The following is a 14,589-nucleotide window of genomic DNA, read 5'->3' as shown; positions in this document are numbered from 1 at the left end:
CACTTCTTTTGCATTTTATGTGCGCGGGCGCACTAACATACACACACACACACACACACACACACACGCGCGCGCGCGCGCGCGCGCAAATGCACACGCACACACATGACTTGAATAATTCACTTTTCCAAGAACGATCATCTGGCAAAATGCCTTGATTTCTGCCCTGGGAAGTTAATTTGGTCAAAATCTATTCTCCGTTGTTCTACAATTTACGAAAAAAATTTACAAAAACGTTTATATATATATATTTTTTTTGTACGTTTATATATTACGTTTATAATTACATACATACACACACACACACACACACATATATATATATATATATATATATATATATGTATGTAATTATATAATATGCATATGTGTGTGTGTGTGTGTGTGTGTGTGTGTGTGTGTGTGTGTGTGTGTGTGTGTGTGTGTGTGTGTGTGTGTAATTTAAAAGTAAACTATTTATATAATTAATTTCATGATGTAAAGGATATGTTGATAAATTGTTTTGAGTCTATAAATAGATTCTTTTTAATTTAATATAACGTATCTCGCATAATATAAATAAAGTTTTTGCTTAATTTGACATACACAGTGTGAAACAACTAACCACAACGCGAAAAATGTTTCGAACTATTTAAACACATTTTCCATAACTTACAGAGAGAAAAGAAGCCTATTATGCGGTTCCCGCGGAAACGGATGCTAATATCGAAGTAGATACAAAACTTGGTCAAGAACTTGGTTCAAAAGAAGATATAGTTCTGAAATCATTAGCTCTCGGCGAAAATGATTTACCACTTGAAACATATTTTCAACCAGGTGATGAATCGCTGCCTTGGAGAAAGGGACGTGTTCAACTTCGACATAAAACTCGCGATTCACTTCCATGGCAGAAAATAAAAACAAAATCAAGAGATTCTTCTTTGGATAAACTTCGAGTTTTCGAGAGTCAAATAAAACCGTGGACCGAGGAAGAAGTAACTTTGAAGAAAATTCCCCGAATTGTTAAAGATGTAGCAAAAGAAAAGTTGGAAGAAATTGATTTGAAGCCGACAAAGATTGAGAAGAAGGACATCCATGGACTTAATGGAGAAACAATTAAATTGAAATCCGTACCAAAAGATAAAACAAAGGCCAAAGAACATGTTACCGACGATACTGTGACTGAACTTTATAAAGAGGAAGTGGATGCTAGTCTGTTAAAAACATCGCGTCGTTTAGATGAAACTGTGTTAAAAAAAGAAAAAAATGAGGAATCAAAATGGAAAAAGGAGGAAATTATTTCGAAGAAAATAAAACCAAAGACAAAAATAACTTCTGAAGTGGATGTTGTAGATAAAATAAATTTTCTCGAACAAGAGGATAGTTCTTTGCTCACAATGTCAAAAGACGAAAAAATACAAAAAATAAAAAAAGAAAAACCTGTCATAGAAAAAATAAAACCCAAGCCTTGGATGGAAGAAAAAATTGCTTTGAAAAAAGCAAAACCGGAGAAAAAGCAAATACTTAAGGAAACGCTCGAATCTGTTTCATCGAAATCTTCATTAATAGAAAAGATAGATGTCGTTAAATCAGCGTTAGATAAGACTGATTTGAAACCAATTTCGGAAAAAGAAACTGAAATAATTCCAATAGAAGAAATTACACGAATAGATATTTCTACAATAAGGAAAGCAAGAAGAACAAGCGAAGAGAGGACAATTACAGATAAGATAGATAAAACAAAACCATGGATAGAAGAAAAAATTATTTTGAGAAAATCTAAACCTATCCAAAAAGAAGTCCAAAAAGAGACTATAGAAACAGTAGATTTAAAATCATCCAAAGTCACTAAACCAACGCTCCAAAAACAAAGTTTAGAAAAGGTAGATCTAAAATCTGTTACAAAAGAAGAGACGGAAATTAATATATGTTCAAAATATGTTGAACAGGAAGATACTACATTACTTCAAGTTTCAACTGATACACATGATGTTACTAAATTAAAACCATCAAAACCACATACAAATGAAAAATTAATACAAGAAGAAAAAATCGATGATAAAAACATGATTACATATAAGGAAGAAGAAGATACTGTTTTGCTTAAAGTTATATCAGAGCGCGAAACTACAATCAATGATAAAAAAATAAGCAAGAGAAAGGAAATACCACAAGAAAAATTACAGTCAAAATCATGGACGGAAGAGAAAATAATTTTAAAGAAAACAAAACCAGAATTAAAAGAAATACATAAAAAGACTCACGAGAAAATATTATTGAAACCAGTATCGATGACAGACAAAGAAATAATGAAAAAAAAATTAGTTGAAAAAGTTGATTTGGAACAAGTTAAAACCAAAGGTCCACAATTAACTGAAAAGATGCTATATCACGAAGAGGAAGATAAAATTATTGTCGAAGTGGACAAAGATGTTGAATCAATTAGAAATATGAGAGGCGAAGAAAAGTTTGTGAAAAGAATGCCATATGTCGAAAAGGAAGACACTACAATATTAAATACCAAAACAATCGATAGTATAATCGAAAGATCTAAAAAAGAAGTATTAATACCATGGATTAGGGGCAAAAAGGAAAAAGAAAAGAAAGAAGATCAAAGAATAAAATTATTACAATCAACTAAACCTGAAGTTAAATCGGAAGAGGATAGATCTACAGAGATTTCAGAAATTCCGTGGCGTCGTAAATCAAAATCATTGACAATTCAAAAAATTCCAGAAATTCAACTTGTTGAAACAAAATCTGAAGAACAGGCAAATTTATTATTATGGAAGCAAGATGAAAAATCATCTACCTTTAATATTATAGTTCCAGACAAATTGGAAGAATCAGTACAACCCGATAGCAAAGAAGTTTCTGAAATAACATGGCAAAAACCTGAGAAAAGCAAAACTGTCTCAAAGGAAACGTTAAAACCAGAAGTGATATCTGAAAAAGTAGATGACATTATTACTGAAGATGTATTTACAGAAAGAATGGATTTACCATGGAGACGTGCAGGAAAATCAATACAAGCTGGAGAAAAGCTAGAAGATGTAAAATTAATTAAACAAAAAGCAAAAGAAACAAAACCTGAAGACGTCATATTAAAACCTGAAACAGAATTTCCAAAAGACAAGGAGAAAAAGGAAGAAATTACATTAAAATCGTTCAAGAGAGAAAAACCAGAGCAAAAACCTGAAGAGGTACAATTGAAACCAATGAGAAGAATAGAAAAATCTGAAGAACCAAAATCAGAAGAAGTCATATTAAAACCTGTGAAAAAGCTTCCAAAAGACGAAGAAACAAAAGAGGAAATAACTTTAAAACCATTCAAAAGAGAAAAACCGGAACAAAAACCTGAAGAGGTACAATTGAAACCAATGAGAGGAATAGAAAAACCTGAAGAATCAAAACCCGAAGAAGTCGTACTAACACCTACAAAGAAACTTCCCAAAGAAGAAGAGACAAAAGAGGATATAACTTTAAAACTATTGAAAAGAGAAAAACCGGAGCAAAAACCTGAAGAGGTACAATTGAAACCAGTGAGAAGAATAGAAAAACCTGAAGAATCAAAACCCGAAGAAGTCGTACTAAAACCTGCAAAGAAACTTCCCAAAGAAGAAGAGACAAAAGAGGAAATAACTTTAAAACCATTCAAAAGAGAAAAACCGGAGCAAAAACCTGAAGAGGTACGATTGAAACCAGTGAGAAGAATAGAAAAACCTGAAAAACCAAAATCTGAAGAAATCATATTAAAACCTGTAAAAAAGCTTCCAAAAGAGGAAGAGACAAAAGAGGATATAACTTTAAAACCATTCAAAAGAGAAAAACCGGAGCAAAAACCTGAAGAGGTACAATTGAAACCAATGAAAGGAATAGAAAAACCTGAAAAACCAAAATCTGAAGAAGTCATATTAAAACCTGTAAAAAAGCTTCCAAAAGAGGAAGAGACAAAAGAGGATATAACTTTAAAACCATTGAAAAGAGAAAAACCGGAGCAAAAACCCGAAGAGGTACAATTGAAACCAATGAGAGGAATAGAAAAACCTGAAGAATCAAAACCCGAAGAAGTCGTACTAAAACCTGCAAAGAAACTTTCCAAAGAAGAAGAGACAAAAGAGGAAATAACTTTAAAACCATTCAAAAGAGAAAAACCGGAGCAAAAACCTGAAGAGGTACGATTGAAACCAGTGAGAAGAATAGATAAACCTGAAGAATCAAAACCCGAAGAAGTCGTACTAAAACCTGCAAAGAAACTTCCCAAAGAAGAAGAGACAAAAGAGGAAATAACTTTAAAACCATTCAAAAGAGAAAAACCGGAGCAAAAACCTGAAGAGGTACGATTGAAACCAGTGAGAAGAATAGATAAACCTGAAGAATCAAAACCCGAAGAAGTCGTACTAAAACCTGCAAAGAAACTTCCCAAAGAAGAAGAGACAAAAGAGGAAATAACTTTAAAACCATTCAAAAGAGAAAAACCGGAGCAAAAACCTGAAGAGGTACGATTGAAACCAGTGAGAAGAATAGATAAACCTGAAGAATCAAAACCCGAAGAAGTCGTACTAAAACCTGCAAAGAAACTTCCCAAAGAAGAAGAGACAAAAGAGGAAATAACTTTAAAACCATTCAAAAGAGAAAAACCGGAACAAAAACCTGAAGAGGTACAATTGAAACCAGTGAGAAGAATAGAAAAACCTGAAAAACCAAAATCTGAAGAAGTCATATTAAAACCTGTAAAAAAGCTTCCAAAAGAGGAAGAGACAAAAGAGGATATAACTTTAAAACCATTCAAAAGAGAAAAACCGGAGCAAAAACCCGAAGAGGTACAATTGAAACCAATGAGAGGAATAGAAAAACCTGAAGAATCAAAACCCGAAGAAGTCGTACTAAAACCTGCAAAGAAACTTCCCAAAGAAGAAGAGACAAAAGAGGAAATAACTTTAAAACCATTCAAAAGAGAAAAACCGGAGCAAAAACCTGAAGAGGTACAATTGAAACCAGTGAGAAGAATAGAAAAACCTGAAAAACCAAAATCTGAAGAAGTCATATTAAAACCTGTAAAAAAGCTTCCAAAAGAGGAAGAGACAAAAGAGGATATAACTTTAAAACCATTCAAAAGAGAAAAACCGGAGCAAAAACCCGAAGAGGTACATTTGAAACCAATGAGAGGAATAGAAAAACCTGAAGAATCAAAACCCGAAGAAGTCGTACTAAAACCTGCAAAGAAACTTCCCAAAGAAGAAGAGACAAAAGAGGAAATAACTTTAAAACCATTCAAAAGAGAAAAACCGGAGCAAAAACTTGAAGAGGTACGATTGAAACCAGTGAGAAGAATAGAAAAACCTGAAGAATCAAAACCCGAAGAAGTCGTACTAAAACCTGCAAAGAAACTTCCCAAAGAAGGAGAGACAAAAGAGGAAATAACTTTAAAACCATTCAAAAGAGAAAAACCGGAGCAAAAACCTGAAGAGGTACGATTGAAACCAGTGAGAAGAATAGAAAAACCTGAAAAACCAAAATCTGAAGAAATCATATTAAAACCTGTAAAAAAGCTTCCAAAAGAGGAAGAGACAAAAGAGGATATAACTTTAAAACCATTGAAAAGAGAAAAACCGGAGCAAAAACCTGAAGAGGTACAATTGAAACCAGTGAGAAGAATAGAAAAACCTGAAAAACCAAAATCTGAAGAAGTCATATTAAAACCTGTAAAAAAGCTTCCAAAAGAGGAAGAGACAAAAGAGGATATAACTTTAAAACCATTCAAAAGAGAAAAACCGGAGCAAAAACCCGAAGAGGTACAATTGAAACCAATGAGAGGAATAGAAAAACATGAAGAATCAAAACCCGAAGAAGTCGTACTAAAACCTGTAAAAAAGCTTCCAAAAGAAGAAGAGACAAAAGAAGATATAACTTTAAAACCATTGAAAAGAGAAAAACCGGAGCAAAAACCTGAAGAGGTACAATTGAAACCAATGAAAGGAATAGAAAAACCTGAAGAATCAAAACCCGAAGAAGTCGTACTAAAACCTGCAAAAAAACTTCCCAAAGAAGAAGAGACAAAAGAGGAAATAACTTTAAAATCATTCAAGAGGGAAAAACCAGAACAAAAATCTGAAGAAGTACGATTAAAGCCAGTGAGAAAAACAGAAAAACCTGAAGAACCAGAATCTGAAAAAGTCATATTAAAATCTGTAAAAAAGCTTTCGAAAGAGGAAGAAACAAAGGAGGAAATTACTTTAAAACCATTCGAGAGAGAGAAACCGGAGGAAAAATCTGAAAAGGTACTATTGAAACCAATGAGAGGAATCGAAAAACCTGAAGAATCAAAACCCGAAGAAGTCGTACTAAAACCTGCAAAGAAACTTTCCAAAAAAGAAGAGACAAAAGAGGAAATTACTTTAAAATCATTCAAAAGAGACAAACCGGAGGAGAAATCTGAAGAGGTATTATTGAGACCAGTGAAAAGAATAGAGAAACCTGAAGAACCAAAATCTGAAGAAGTCGTATTAGAACCTGTGAAAAAGCTACCTATACAGGAAAAGGAAACAGTTATCTCAAAACCAATAGAAGAGGCAAAATCCAAAGAAATAAAATTAGAATCAGTTTCAACAGTAACAGACAGAATAGAGGATAAATTTGAAGAAAAATCGACAGATGTAACAACTCCATGGCAACGTAGTAAACGAACAAAAAAAGTCGTTGATTTTAGAGAAGAAGTTACAGTAGTACCCATTGATCAAGAAGAATCCGTTACAGGGATTCGTGATGAAAAAGAGACAATCATAATTTCTTCCGAAGATACTCAGGATTTAATTAAAAGTAAATTGAAACTTATATCATTACCTCATAAAGAAGATAGAATGATGGAGGAGATGGTTGCATCAAAAGAAATTTCATGGAGAAAGAAGAAACATGAATCTGTTAAAATAAAAGAAGAAAAAGAAACAGTTGTATTAAGGCCTATTGAAAAATTATCTGAGGATATTGAAATAAAGCAAGTGGATAAAGAAGAAAGATCAGAAGAAATATTCAGGGACAATGAAGTAACTGAATTAAAACCCATACAATTTGCGGAACAAATAGCTGACATTTTGGAAGAGAAACATGAAGATGTTATTAAGTCGATTAAGACAAAATCTAAAATTAAAGAAATTATACCCAAAGAAGTTATTACTACTATTGATGAAAAAGAAAATGTAGGAGATGTCAAGTTACACGATAAAATAGATATGACACAAATGGAAGACTATAAAAGAAAACGCAAACAACAAACTCAAGTTGACATATCAATTATAGACAAGGACAAAACTATTGCTCCTAGATTTATTCAAAAGTTACAACCTGTTATTGCTGAATTGAAGAATCCTGCTAAATTTACATGTACTGTTATAGGAAACCCATTTCCTGAAATTTCTTGGTATAAAAATGAGCAAGAACTACATGCGAGCGAAAGATATACTATGACTATATTTGAGACAACAGCAACATTAGAAATTACGAAAGTCAAAGAAGAAGATGCTGGAATGTATTCTTGTAGAGCATCCAATCCAGCTGGCGTTGCAACATCCACTGTCAATCTTGTGATATTCGGTAGTAATATTATCGAATATAAATTGTTTAATTTTAATATTATGTGTGTGTAATTTAAATTTATTTAAATGAAATTTAATTGATTATTTAATATTTACTAATCTCATTTGCTAAATTTTCATTATAGATATAGATATAATATAAAAATTTTACGAGAATTTTAAGATTTATAATTTTTCCATGAAATTAATAATCGTCTAATTGTTAATAAACAATAGTAAATAAATATATGTCTTTTATGACAATTAATAAATATTTTCATTATTTATATATTAAAACCTTAAAATAAAAATTTGTATTATAAATGTATAATACATTAACAAGATAATTTGCAGAATGTCAAGTTGTATATATGTCTTTTAATGTTGCATGTTGATTATAAATATTATCATATATTTTTTCAACTTTTTTCAATTATATACATTATATGTCATTTATATTTTCAGAAAAAGAAGAAGAAGGCATAGCACCACATTTCTCAACTCCAATCAAACCACTAATGATCGAAGAACATACACCTGCCTTATTGGAATGTGTTGTAACCGGTGTACCAGTTCCTGAAGTGAAATGGTATCGTGGCGAGAAAGAAATTAAACCAAATGAAAGAATCGAGATGACTTTTAATCCAACAACTGGAGAAGCTAAGCTAAAAATATTAGAACCTGTACCTGAAGACGAAACAATTTATCGTGTTCGTGCTGTAAATAAATATGGCCGCGCTGAATGCAGGACTAATTTGGTGATCAGTAACATTGTTAAAGTGAGCAAACCAGCTGTTCTCAGAGCACCGCGAATTACACGACCTTTACTTGCTCTGATAGCTGAGCATGGAAAACCTCTAAAACTTCTGGCTGATTTTGAGGGTATACCGAAGCCAGAAGTCAAGTGGTTCCGTAACGGCATTGAAATTACACCGACTGACAAATACAAGATAAATATTTACGATAATACAGCTGAATTAAATATAAATGAGGTAGCAAAAAAGGATACAGGTAAATATGAAATAAGAGTTCAGAATAAAGCTGGCGAAGCAAGAAGCTCGAGTTCCGTTACCATTAAAGAACGAAAAGATACTACAAGTGAAGTGAAAGCACCAATGTTTACGAAATCGATTCAGCCCCAACTTGTTGCAGAAGGAGAAGTTGTCATCATGGAAACACGAGTGGAATCATATCCGGCAGCATCCTTTCAATGGTTCCACGAAAGCAAACCTCTTGAGGTATTTTTTTCAAGTGCTTTCTATAATATATTAGTTTAAAATAAATTTTTATTTTTCCTTACCTAAAGCAATATATAATATTATCCAGAATTTCATTAAATTAATGAAGAATATATAATTTGTATTACAGTCCAGAATTTTATTAAATTAATGAAGAATATATAATTTGTATTACAATTCAGAATTTCATTAAATTAATGAAGAATATATAATTTGTATTACAGTCAACACCGCAGGTAAGAATTGTAACTCAAGAGAATCGATCAATTTTGATGGTAAAAGAAGTTACACCGGAACTTGCTGGTAGTTACACCTGTCGTGCTGAAAACGTCGGTGGCTCGGTTACTTGTACGGCCACCGTTAATTTGACAGAAACAGCATGGGAAGAGGCAATAGAATTAATTTCACCAACATTCGTTAAAAGACTGTCACCCGTAAGAGTTATGGACGGAGAGAGTGTTAACTTAACTTGTGTTGTTGAAGGAAAACCAATGCCTAGAGTAGATTGGTATCACAATAATAAATCAATTAATGAAGGCAAAGAAATTGTAATTGTTCAGGACATAGAGGGTATTTGTAGCTTATCTATTAGCGAAGTATTTCCAGAGGATGCTGGAGAATATACTTGTCGTGCTATTAATCCTATTGGTGAGGCTGTTTGTACATCATCACTCGTTGTTGAAGGTATACCATTTATTGCAAATAGTTATAATTTATTGATAGTTGTTTGTCTTACATGATCATTATTCAATTTCAGCATACGAGTACGTACCTGACTCGGAAATTGCATCTTCGGTAATCGCGACATCCCTTACTACGGAACAAAGCGAATCTGAAGAAGATCTTTTATCTCCGAAAGTAAATATATATGCTCTAACAAGATACAGGATTGTGTTTGATATTACACATTAAAATTTATTTTGTCTCTAGGAAATTCCTATCTTCGACACTGATATAGAAGAATCTGCACCAGAGATAATCAAAAAACTTCCTCAGTTAGTTCCTATCAAAGATGGGGAATTAACTAGGTACATTCAAAATATATTCAATGAATGATAATTAAGCACGCATGCGTGTGCATCTTAATGTCTGACACAATTATCATTCGTATCTATAATTTATAATGAGCCAACATCTATAATGTCTATCATGGGCGTATCCAAAATTTTTTTTACGGGGGGAGGGGGGGTTCTGTTATCAATTCTATTAACACACAAACAGCAACTTTTTGCGTTAATGAATTGATTTTTTGGATATTTTAAAGCTTGAAATATCTCTTTATTTTTTATTTTAAATGAGAAAAATGTAATATTTTATAAATCGTAACTTTAACTTTATTTTATACTTACTCTTTTTTATATTTCGTAGGAGAGATTTGAACCTCCAACTCCCTTCTGGATACATTCATGCATATATATATATATATGTTAATATGTATCTTTTCTTATATAGATTGGAAGTAAAAATGAAAGGCAAACCAAAACCGAAAGGAAAATGGTATAAACAGGGCGTAGAAATTGTCTCATCACAAGAATTCCAAATCGAGGAATTTGAAGACGGTACATCAGTATTGACGATCGCTGAAACCTTCCCCGATGACACTGGCGAAATTATATTCGAAGCTCATAATCCACTCGGTGTATCAACCACGACGGCGTATTTATCAGTAGAAGGTAATATTCCTTTCTATATGAATGTCAAAGATTTCGATAATCTGGTTAAGCTAAATTCTTTTCAGTTACGCTCTTCAATTGGAGAAAGCGTCATCAAAGTTTTATAGCATCTTGGTAAAAACTTGCTTGTTGTCCCAAAATTCCTTACATTCACTACACTTGCAACATCCTCAATTTACACTTTCTGTCTTATTTATAATATATTTCAAGGGCTCTCTTACAAAATTTCTCTTTGGTTTCGTTTAAATATGTTTATCTAAATTTTAATAAAACCAAAGAATTTTGTTACATCTTTGTTACATGCTTTTTATATTTAATTTTACGATTTAGGTATACTCGGAACAAAAGAGTACCGAAAACCAGAATGGGTTACACAAATGGAAGAAATGCAAGAGGCTTTAAAAGGTAAGATTGGTTTCATCGTCTGAACATAATTGATAGCATGTTGAATGATGCAGAGTGCAGTTTTTCAAGTGACAGTCTAGATAACATTAAAAAATAAGAATTCTCAAAGGGATAACTCAACTATGACTAGTGAATTTTCGTTAAATAAAAACTTTGATAAACATTGGCGACAACGCCAGATTGCCTCTAGATGGAAATAAAAAATTCTTCAAAAGAATACTTTCTATCAAGAGGATATTCGAATTCTATGGAAGCTTACTAAGAATAGTAACTATTCCTGTGATACAATACTCCTATCAGATTGATTCAGTAGGACGATTCAGTAGAAGAAAAGAAGCAAGAGAAAAGATATGTTAGGCGTAAATATTCTTCATATATAACATCATTGATGAGTGAAAGCAACACATTTATCAAATTTACGATAAATAATACAGTAAAACAAGATTTTTCTGCCAAAAAAAACACATACTATATCATTTTGGAAATCGAATCAAAAGGTATCTCTATATCAATTTCAAATACACAAAATATAGTAATTCCTAGTAAAACTTGAAGAATATAAATTAAATATAGTAAAAAAGCAAGTGTATCAAAATAACCATCACCGATTGCAATAGAAGACGAAATATACAGTTCAGAAAGAAATTGTCGGCAATTCACTATAACTATCGATTTCTTTAACATTGAAAACAATCAAAAAGGCAAAGTCTGTGACAATTATTCAGTATTCAAAAAAAGATCTCTACGGGCATATCGGATAGAATGCAAGCAAAAGAAGATTGTTCTTTGGTGAATTCCCAAAGTGTTAAAGAAAATCTTATTTGAATGGTAAAAAGATAAATTATCCAGAAAATCTAAAATCACTGTTTCATTTATCACTAATCGAAAAAAAGAAGAAAATGCCAAACATATATAATCACAAACTAGATTCAATCTCTGATATCTCAGACTATTCGTGAAAAACTGGTAATTAAATAGATTAGTGATTATAAAAGAAGATGTCATACATATCCCAGTTCTAGGATTCCAATCTCAAAATAGTTTAAAGAGCGATAAAGAAAAATTTGTGAATTATGAATATGTAGGCACGATTATTTCCATTAAAACCAAGAGAAATCGATTTGGAGAAATCGATTTTGGATCTTTTCGACAATTATATACAATGGATAACTAAGAAAAATTGCAAGAATTTTTGCTGTTTGAAAATCATTACAGCGAGAATCTTGAATTAGAGAATACATCTACATTTTATAATGAATATACTATAATTATAATGAATAAATACTGTACCAAAGATGAAAGAGACACAATATTAGGTAGAATTTGACTTTTAAGACTAACAACAGAAATATATCATTTAAAAGTAATTATGCATGAATTATGTGTTTTTTGTCTAACTAAACTACTGACACAAGACTTTTGCAAATAATCTTGGAACCAATAACAGAAATTGGTAAGAAATTCAATTCATTATAATCTAATTTTTTGAAAATTTTTATTAATAACAAGTTCCTATTTCAGCTACACAAGCCGTTCCGCGGTTTATTCAAGAAATAACAGACATTTATGCGAAAGAAGGAGATATCGCTTTATTTGAATGCGTCTACTCTGGTAATCCAAAACCAGGTAATCATTACAAGTTGCACAAATCTTAAAAAATAACTTGTAAAAATTTTTACAAGTTTAATTGTTTATTTCTTTGACTTATAGATGTTGTATGGTATAAAAATGATAAATTTATATTGAACACGGAAAATATTAAAGTACGTATATTCGATGAAGAAAATAGAACTACTCTAACGATTAAGCGAACTACTAAAGAGGATGATGCTACATATATTTGCAAAGCCACCAATGAAATTGGTATGATAATAACAAAAGCAAAATTACATGTTGATACTATTGGCGAATCAGAATCAAGGCCAGATGACATAATCAAAAAGGAAGAACAACTGGACATAAAGCCGAAGAAACAAGAAGAAAAGCCGCATAAAAAGAAGAAAACTGAGTTAAAAAAAGCAAAGGAAACCAAAGAGAAAGTAAAAGCTGAACGTATCAAAATTGAGAAGGAAGAAATTCGTGAAGAAAAGCTTATTCCGATGGAACAGACAGAAGAAAAGTCAGTAATCTTATATTCCGCATTGTTTGGTATATTTCTTAATTTGTGTGTGTGTGTGTGTGTGTGTGTGTGTGTGTGTGTGTGTGTGTGTGTGTGTATGTATGTGTGGTGTGCCGTGTCTATAATTTGTTTCATTTAATAATTGTACGTATATTTTTGCGTTCGCCATTACATTCGAAGCTTCTCTCATTCGCAATTTTTTAATCACTTCTCCACGCGAGAAAAAAAGAAATCTGACGTGCTACACAATTTTAAATACATTCAGATGGATATAATTTCTCATCAAAATAATCTTCCTAACTTCAATCTGTCATATTACAACAGCAACTGTTGCTTGGGACCGCTCTTTTTCTGTTCGTCTTATCGATCTTATCCTAATCAGTCGCACTCTTACCGAACTAACGCTCAACCCATATATTGGCACAGCAAGACACGGACGCAACAATATGTGCGTGCGTGCGTGCGTGCGTGCGTGCGTGCGTGCGTGCGTGCGTGCGTGCGTGCGTGCGTGCGTGCATGCGTGCATGCGTGTGTGCGTGCGTGTGCGTGCGTGTGCGTGCGTGTGCGTGTGCGTGTGCGTGTGTGCGCGCGTGTGTGTGTGGTCTGTATGTATGTATAATATTTGCCATTTATATTTTCAGAAAAATTGTTGATATTGAAGAGACTCAATTTCTGGAAACTACAGAGTTCATAGAAGATAAATCTGAAGAGGTATTGAATTAAGATATGCAATCTTTAAAGCGCCTTGATTGTAACTGTATCTTTCAAGAAATTTCACACAAGTAATATTTTATTTTGCATATTTTAGATATCTAGAGCACGAAAAATAATACCAATTCAAGAGCCAATCATAACTGAAGCAACAACTTCCTTGAAGAAAATTGATGACCAAAAATCGCGAGAGCATTTACCTAAAGTCGAAGAACGTGCCAAACGAATTGTCGAAGAGCAAGAAAGTATTATCGTATCAGAAATTACAAGTGAAGATACTGCTCCTGATTTCACCATCGAAACAAAACTCGATAGCGCTCAAATTACTTCGGAAACTCTGCAAAAAGTTTCAGTCACAGAAGCACATGTAGAAAGTAGTGTGTTAGAAACGAAACATACAGAAGTGAAACAGAAAAAAGCGAAGAAAATAAAAGCAGAAAAGATAGAAGAAGATATTACTGTAAAAGAGATTGTACAGCAACAAAAAGAAAATATAGCTCGGGAAGTCGATGAGATAATGGAAATGCTTGATGCAAAAGAATTTGGTCCGGGTGAATTTCCCTTGCGAGAACTCGCGACAATAGGCTATTTGGTTCGACAAGGTGTTTCTGTAAACGAAATCAATCAATGTCTTTATAGGACTGAAATCTTTCCTGCTCTAAAAACACCTGATGCTCAAAACGCTTTAGTTCAATTGGTAGAAAGAAAAGGCCATGGTCCTTTAATTACTCAAGTACTTACCGAAGAGACAACAACCGATGAGAGTTTTGTTGCAGCAACAGTTGGTTTTCGTGCTTTTATGAGGATGGTCGAACTTCAGCACGCAACGGTGGAAGAAATCATCACACATTTTGCTCCGGACGATTTCAAACCGCGTGCTTGGGAAGTTACAG

General features: G+C 32.7%; 1 protein-coding gene and 1 pseudogene across 7 annotated transcripts in view; both read left to right on the top strand.

Moving 5' to 3' along the window:
* sls (sallimus) overlaps positions 1-14,589 on the top strand; it is a 122,000-nt gene that overhangs the window by 66,102 nt on the left and 41,309 nt on the right. For 6 of the 7 annotated variants that reach the window (XM_089072201.1, XM_089072200.1, XM_089072199.1 and 3 more), the window contains 11 exons: positions 658-7,569; positions 8,016-8,788; positions 9,013-9,472; positions 9,546-9,646; positions 9,719-9,816; positions 10,241-10,461; positions 10,792-10,866; positions 12,388-12,492; positions 12,577-12,985; positions 13,627-13,696; positions 13,794-14,589. The exon at positions 13,794-14,589 is cut by the window's right edge and continues 11 nt beyond it. In XM_089072201.1, the coding sequence (XP_088928327.1) occupies positions 658-7,569; positions 8,016-8,788; positions 9,013-9,472; positions 9,546-9,646; positions 9,719-9,816; positions 10,241-10,461; positions 10,792-10,866; positions 12,388-12,492; positions 12,577-12,985; positions 13,627-13,696; positions 13,794-14,589 (10,020 nt within the window). The remainder of the gene's footprint in view (positions 1-657; positions 7,570-8,015; positions 8,789-9,012; positions 9,473-9,545; positions 9,647-9,718; positions 9,817-10,240; positions 10,462-10,791; positions 10,867-12,387; positions 12,493-12,576; positions 12,986-13,626; positions 13,697-13,793) is intronic. The other variant, XM_089072198.1, reaches the window with a different exon arrangement.
* On the top strand, positions 10,881-12,381 carry LOC148937537 (uncharacterized; annotated as a pseudogene).

This window comes from Pogonomyrmex barbatus, unplaced genomic scaffold (assembly GCF_055798465.1).
Source record: "Pogonomyrmex barbatus isolate J1 unplaced genomic scaffold, ASM5579846v1 scaffold13, whole genome shotgun sequence".
Classification (NCBI taxonomy): Eukaryota; Metazoa; Arthropoda; class Insecta; order Hymenoptera; family Formicidae; genus Pogonomyrmex; species Pogonomyrmex barbatus.
Note: the sequence above shows the minus strand (reverse complement) of the source record. Positions and strands in the feature narration are given on the sequence as shown.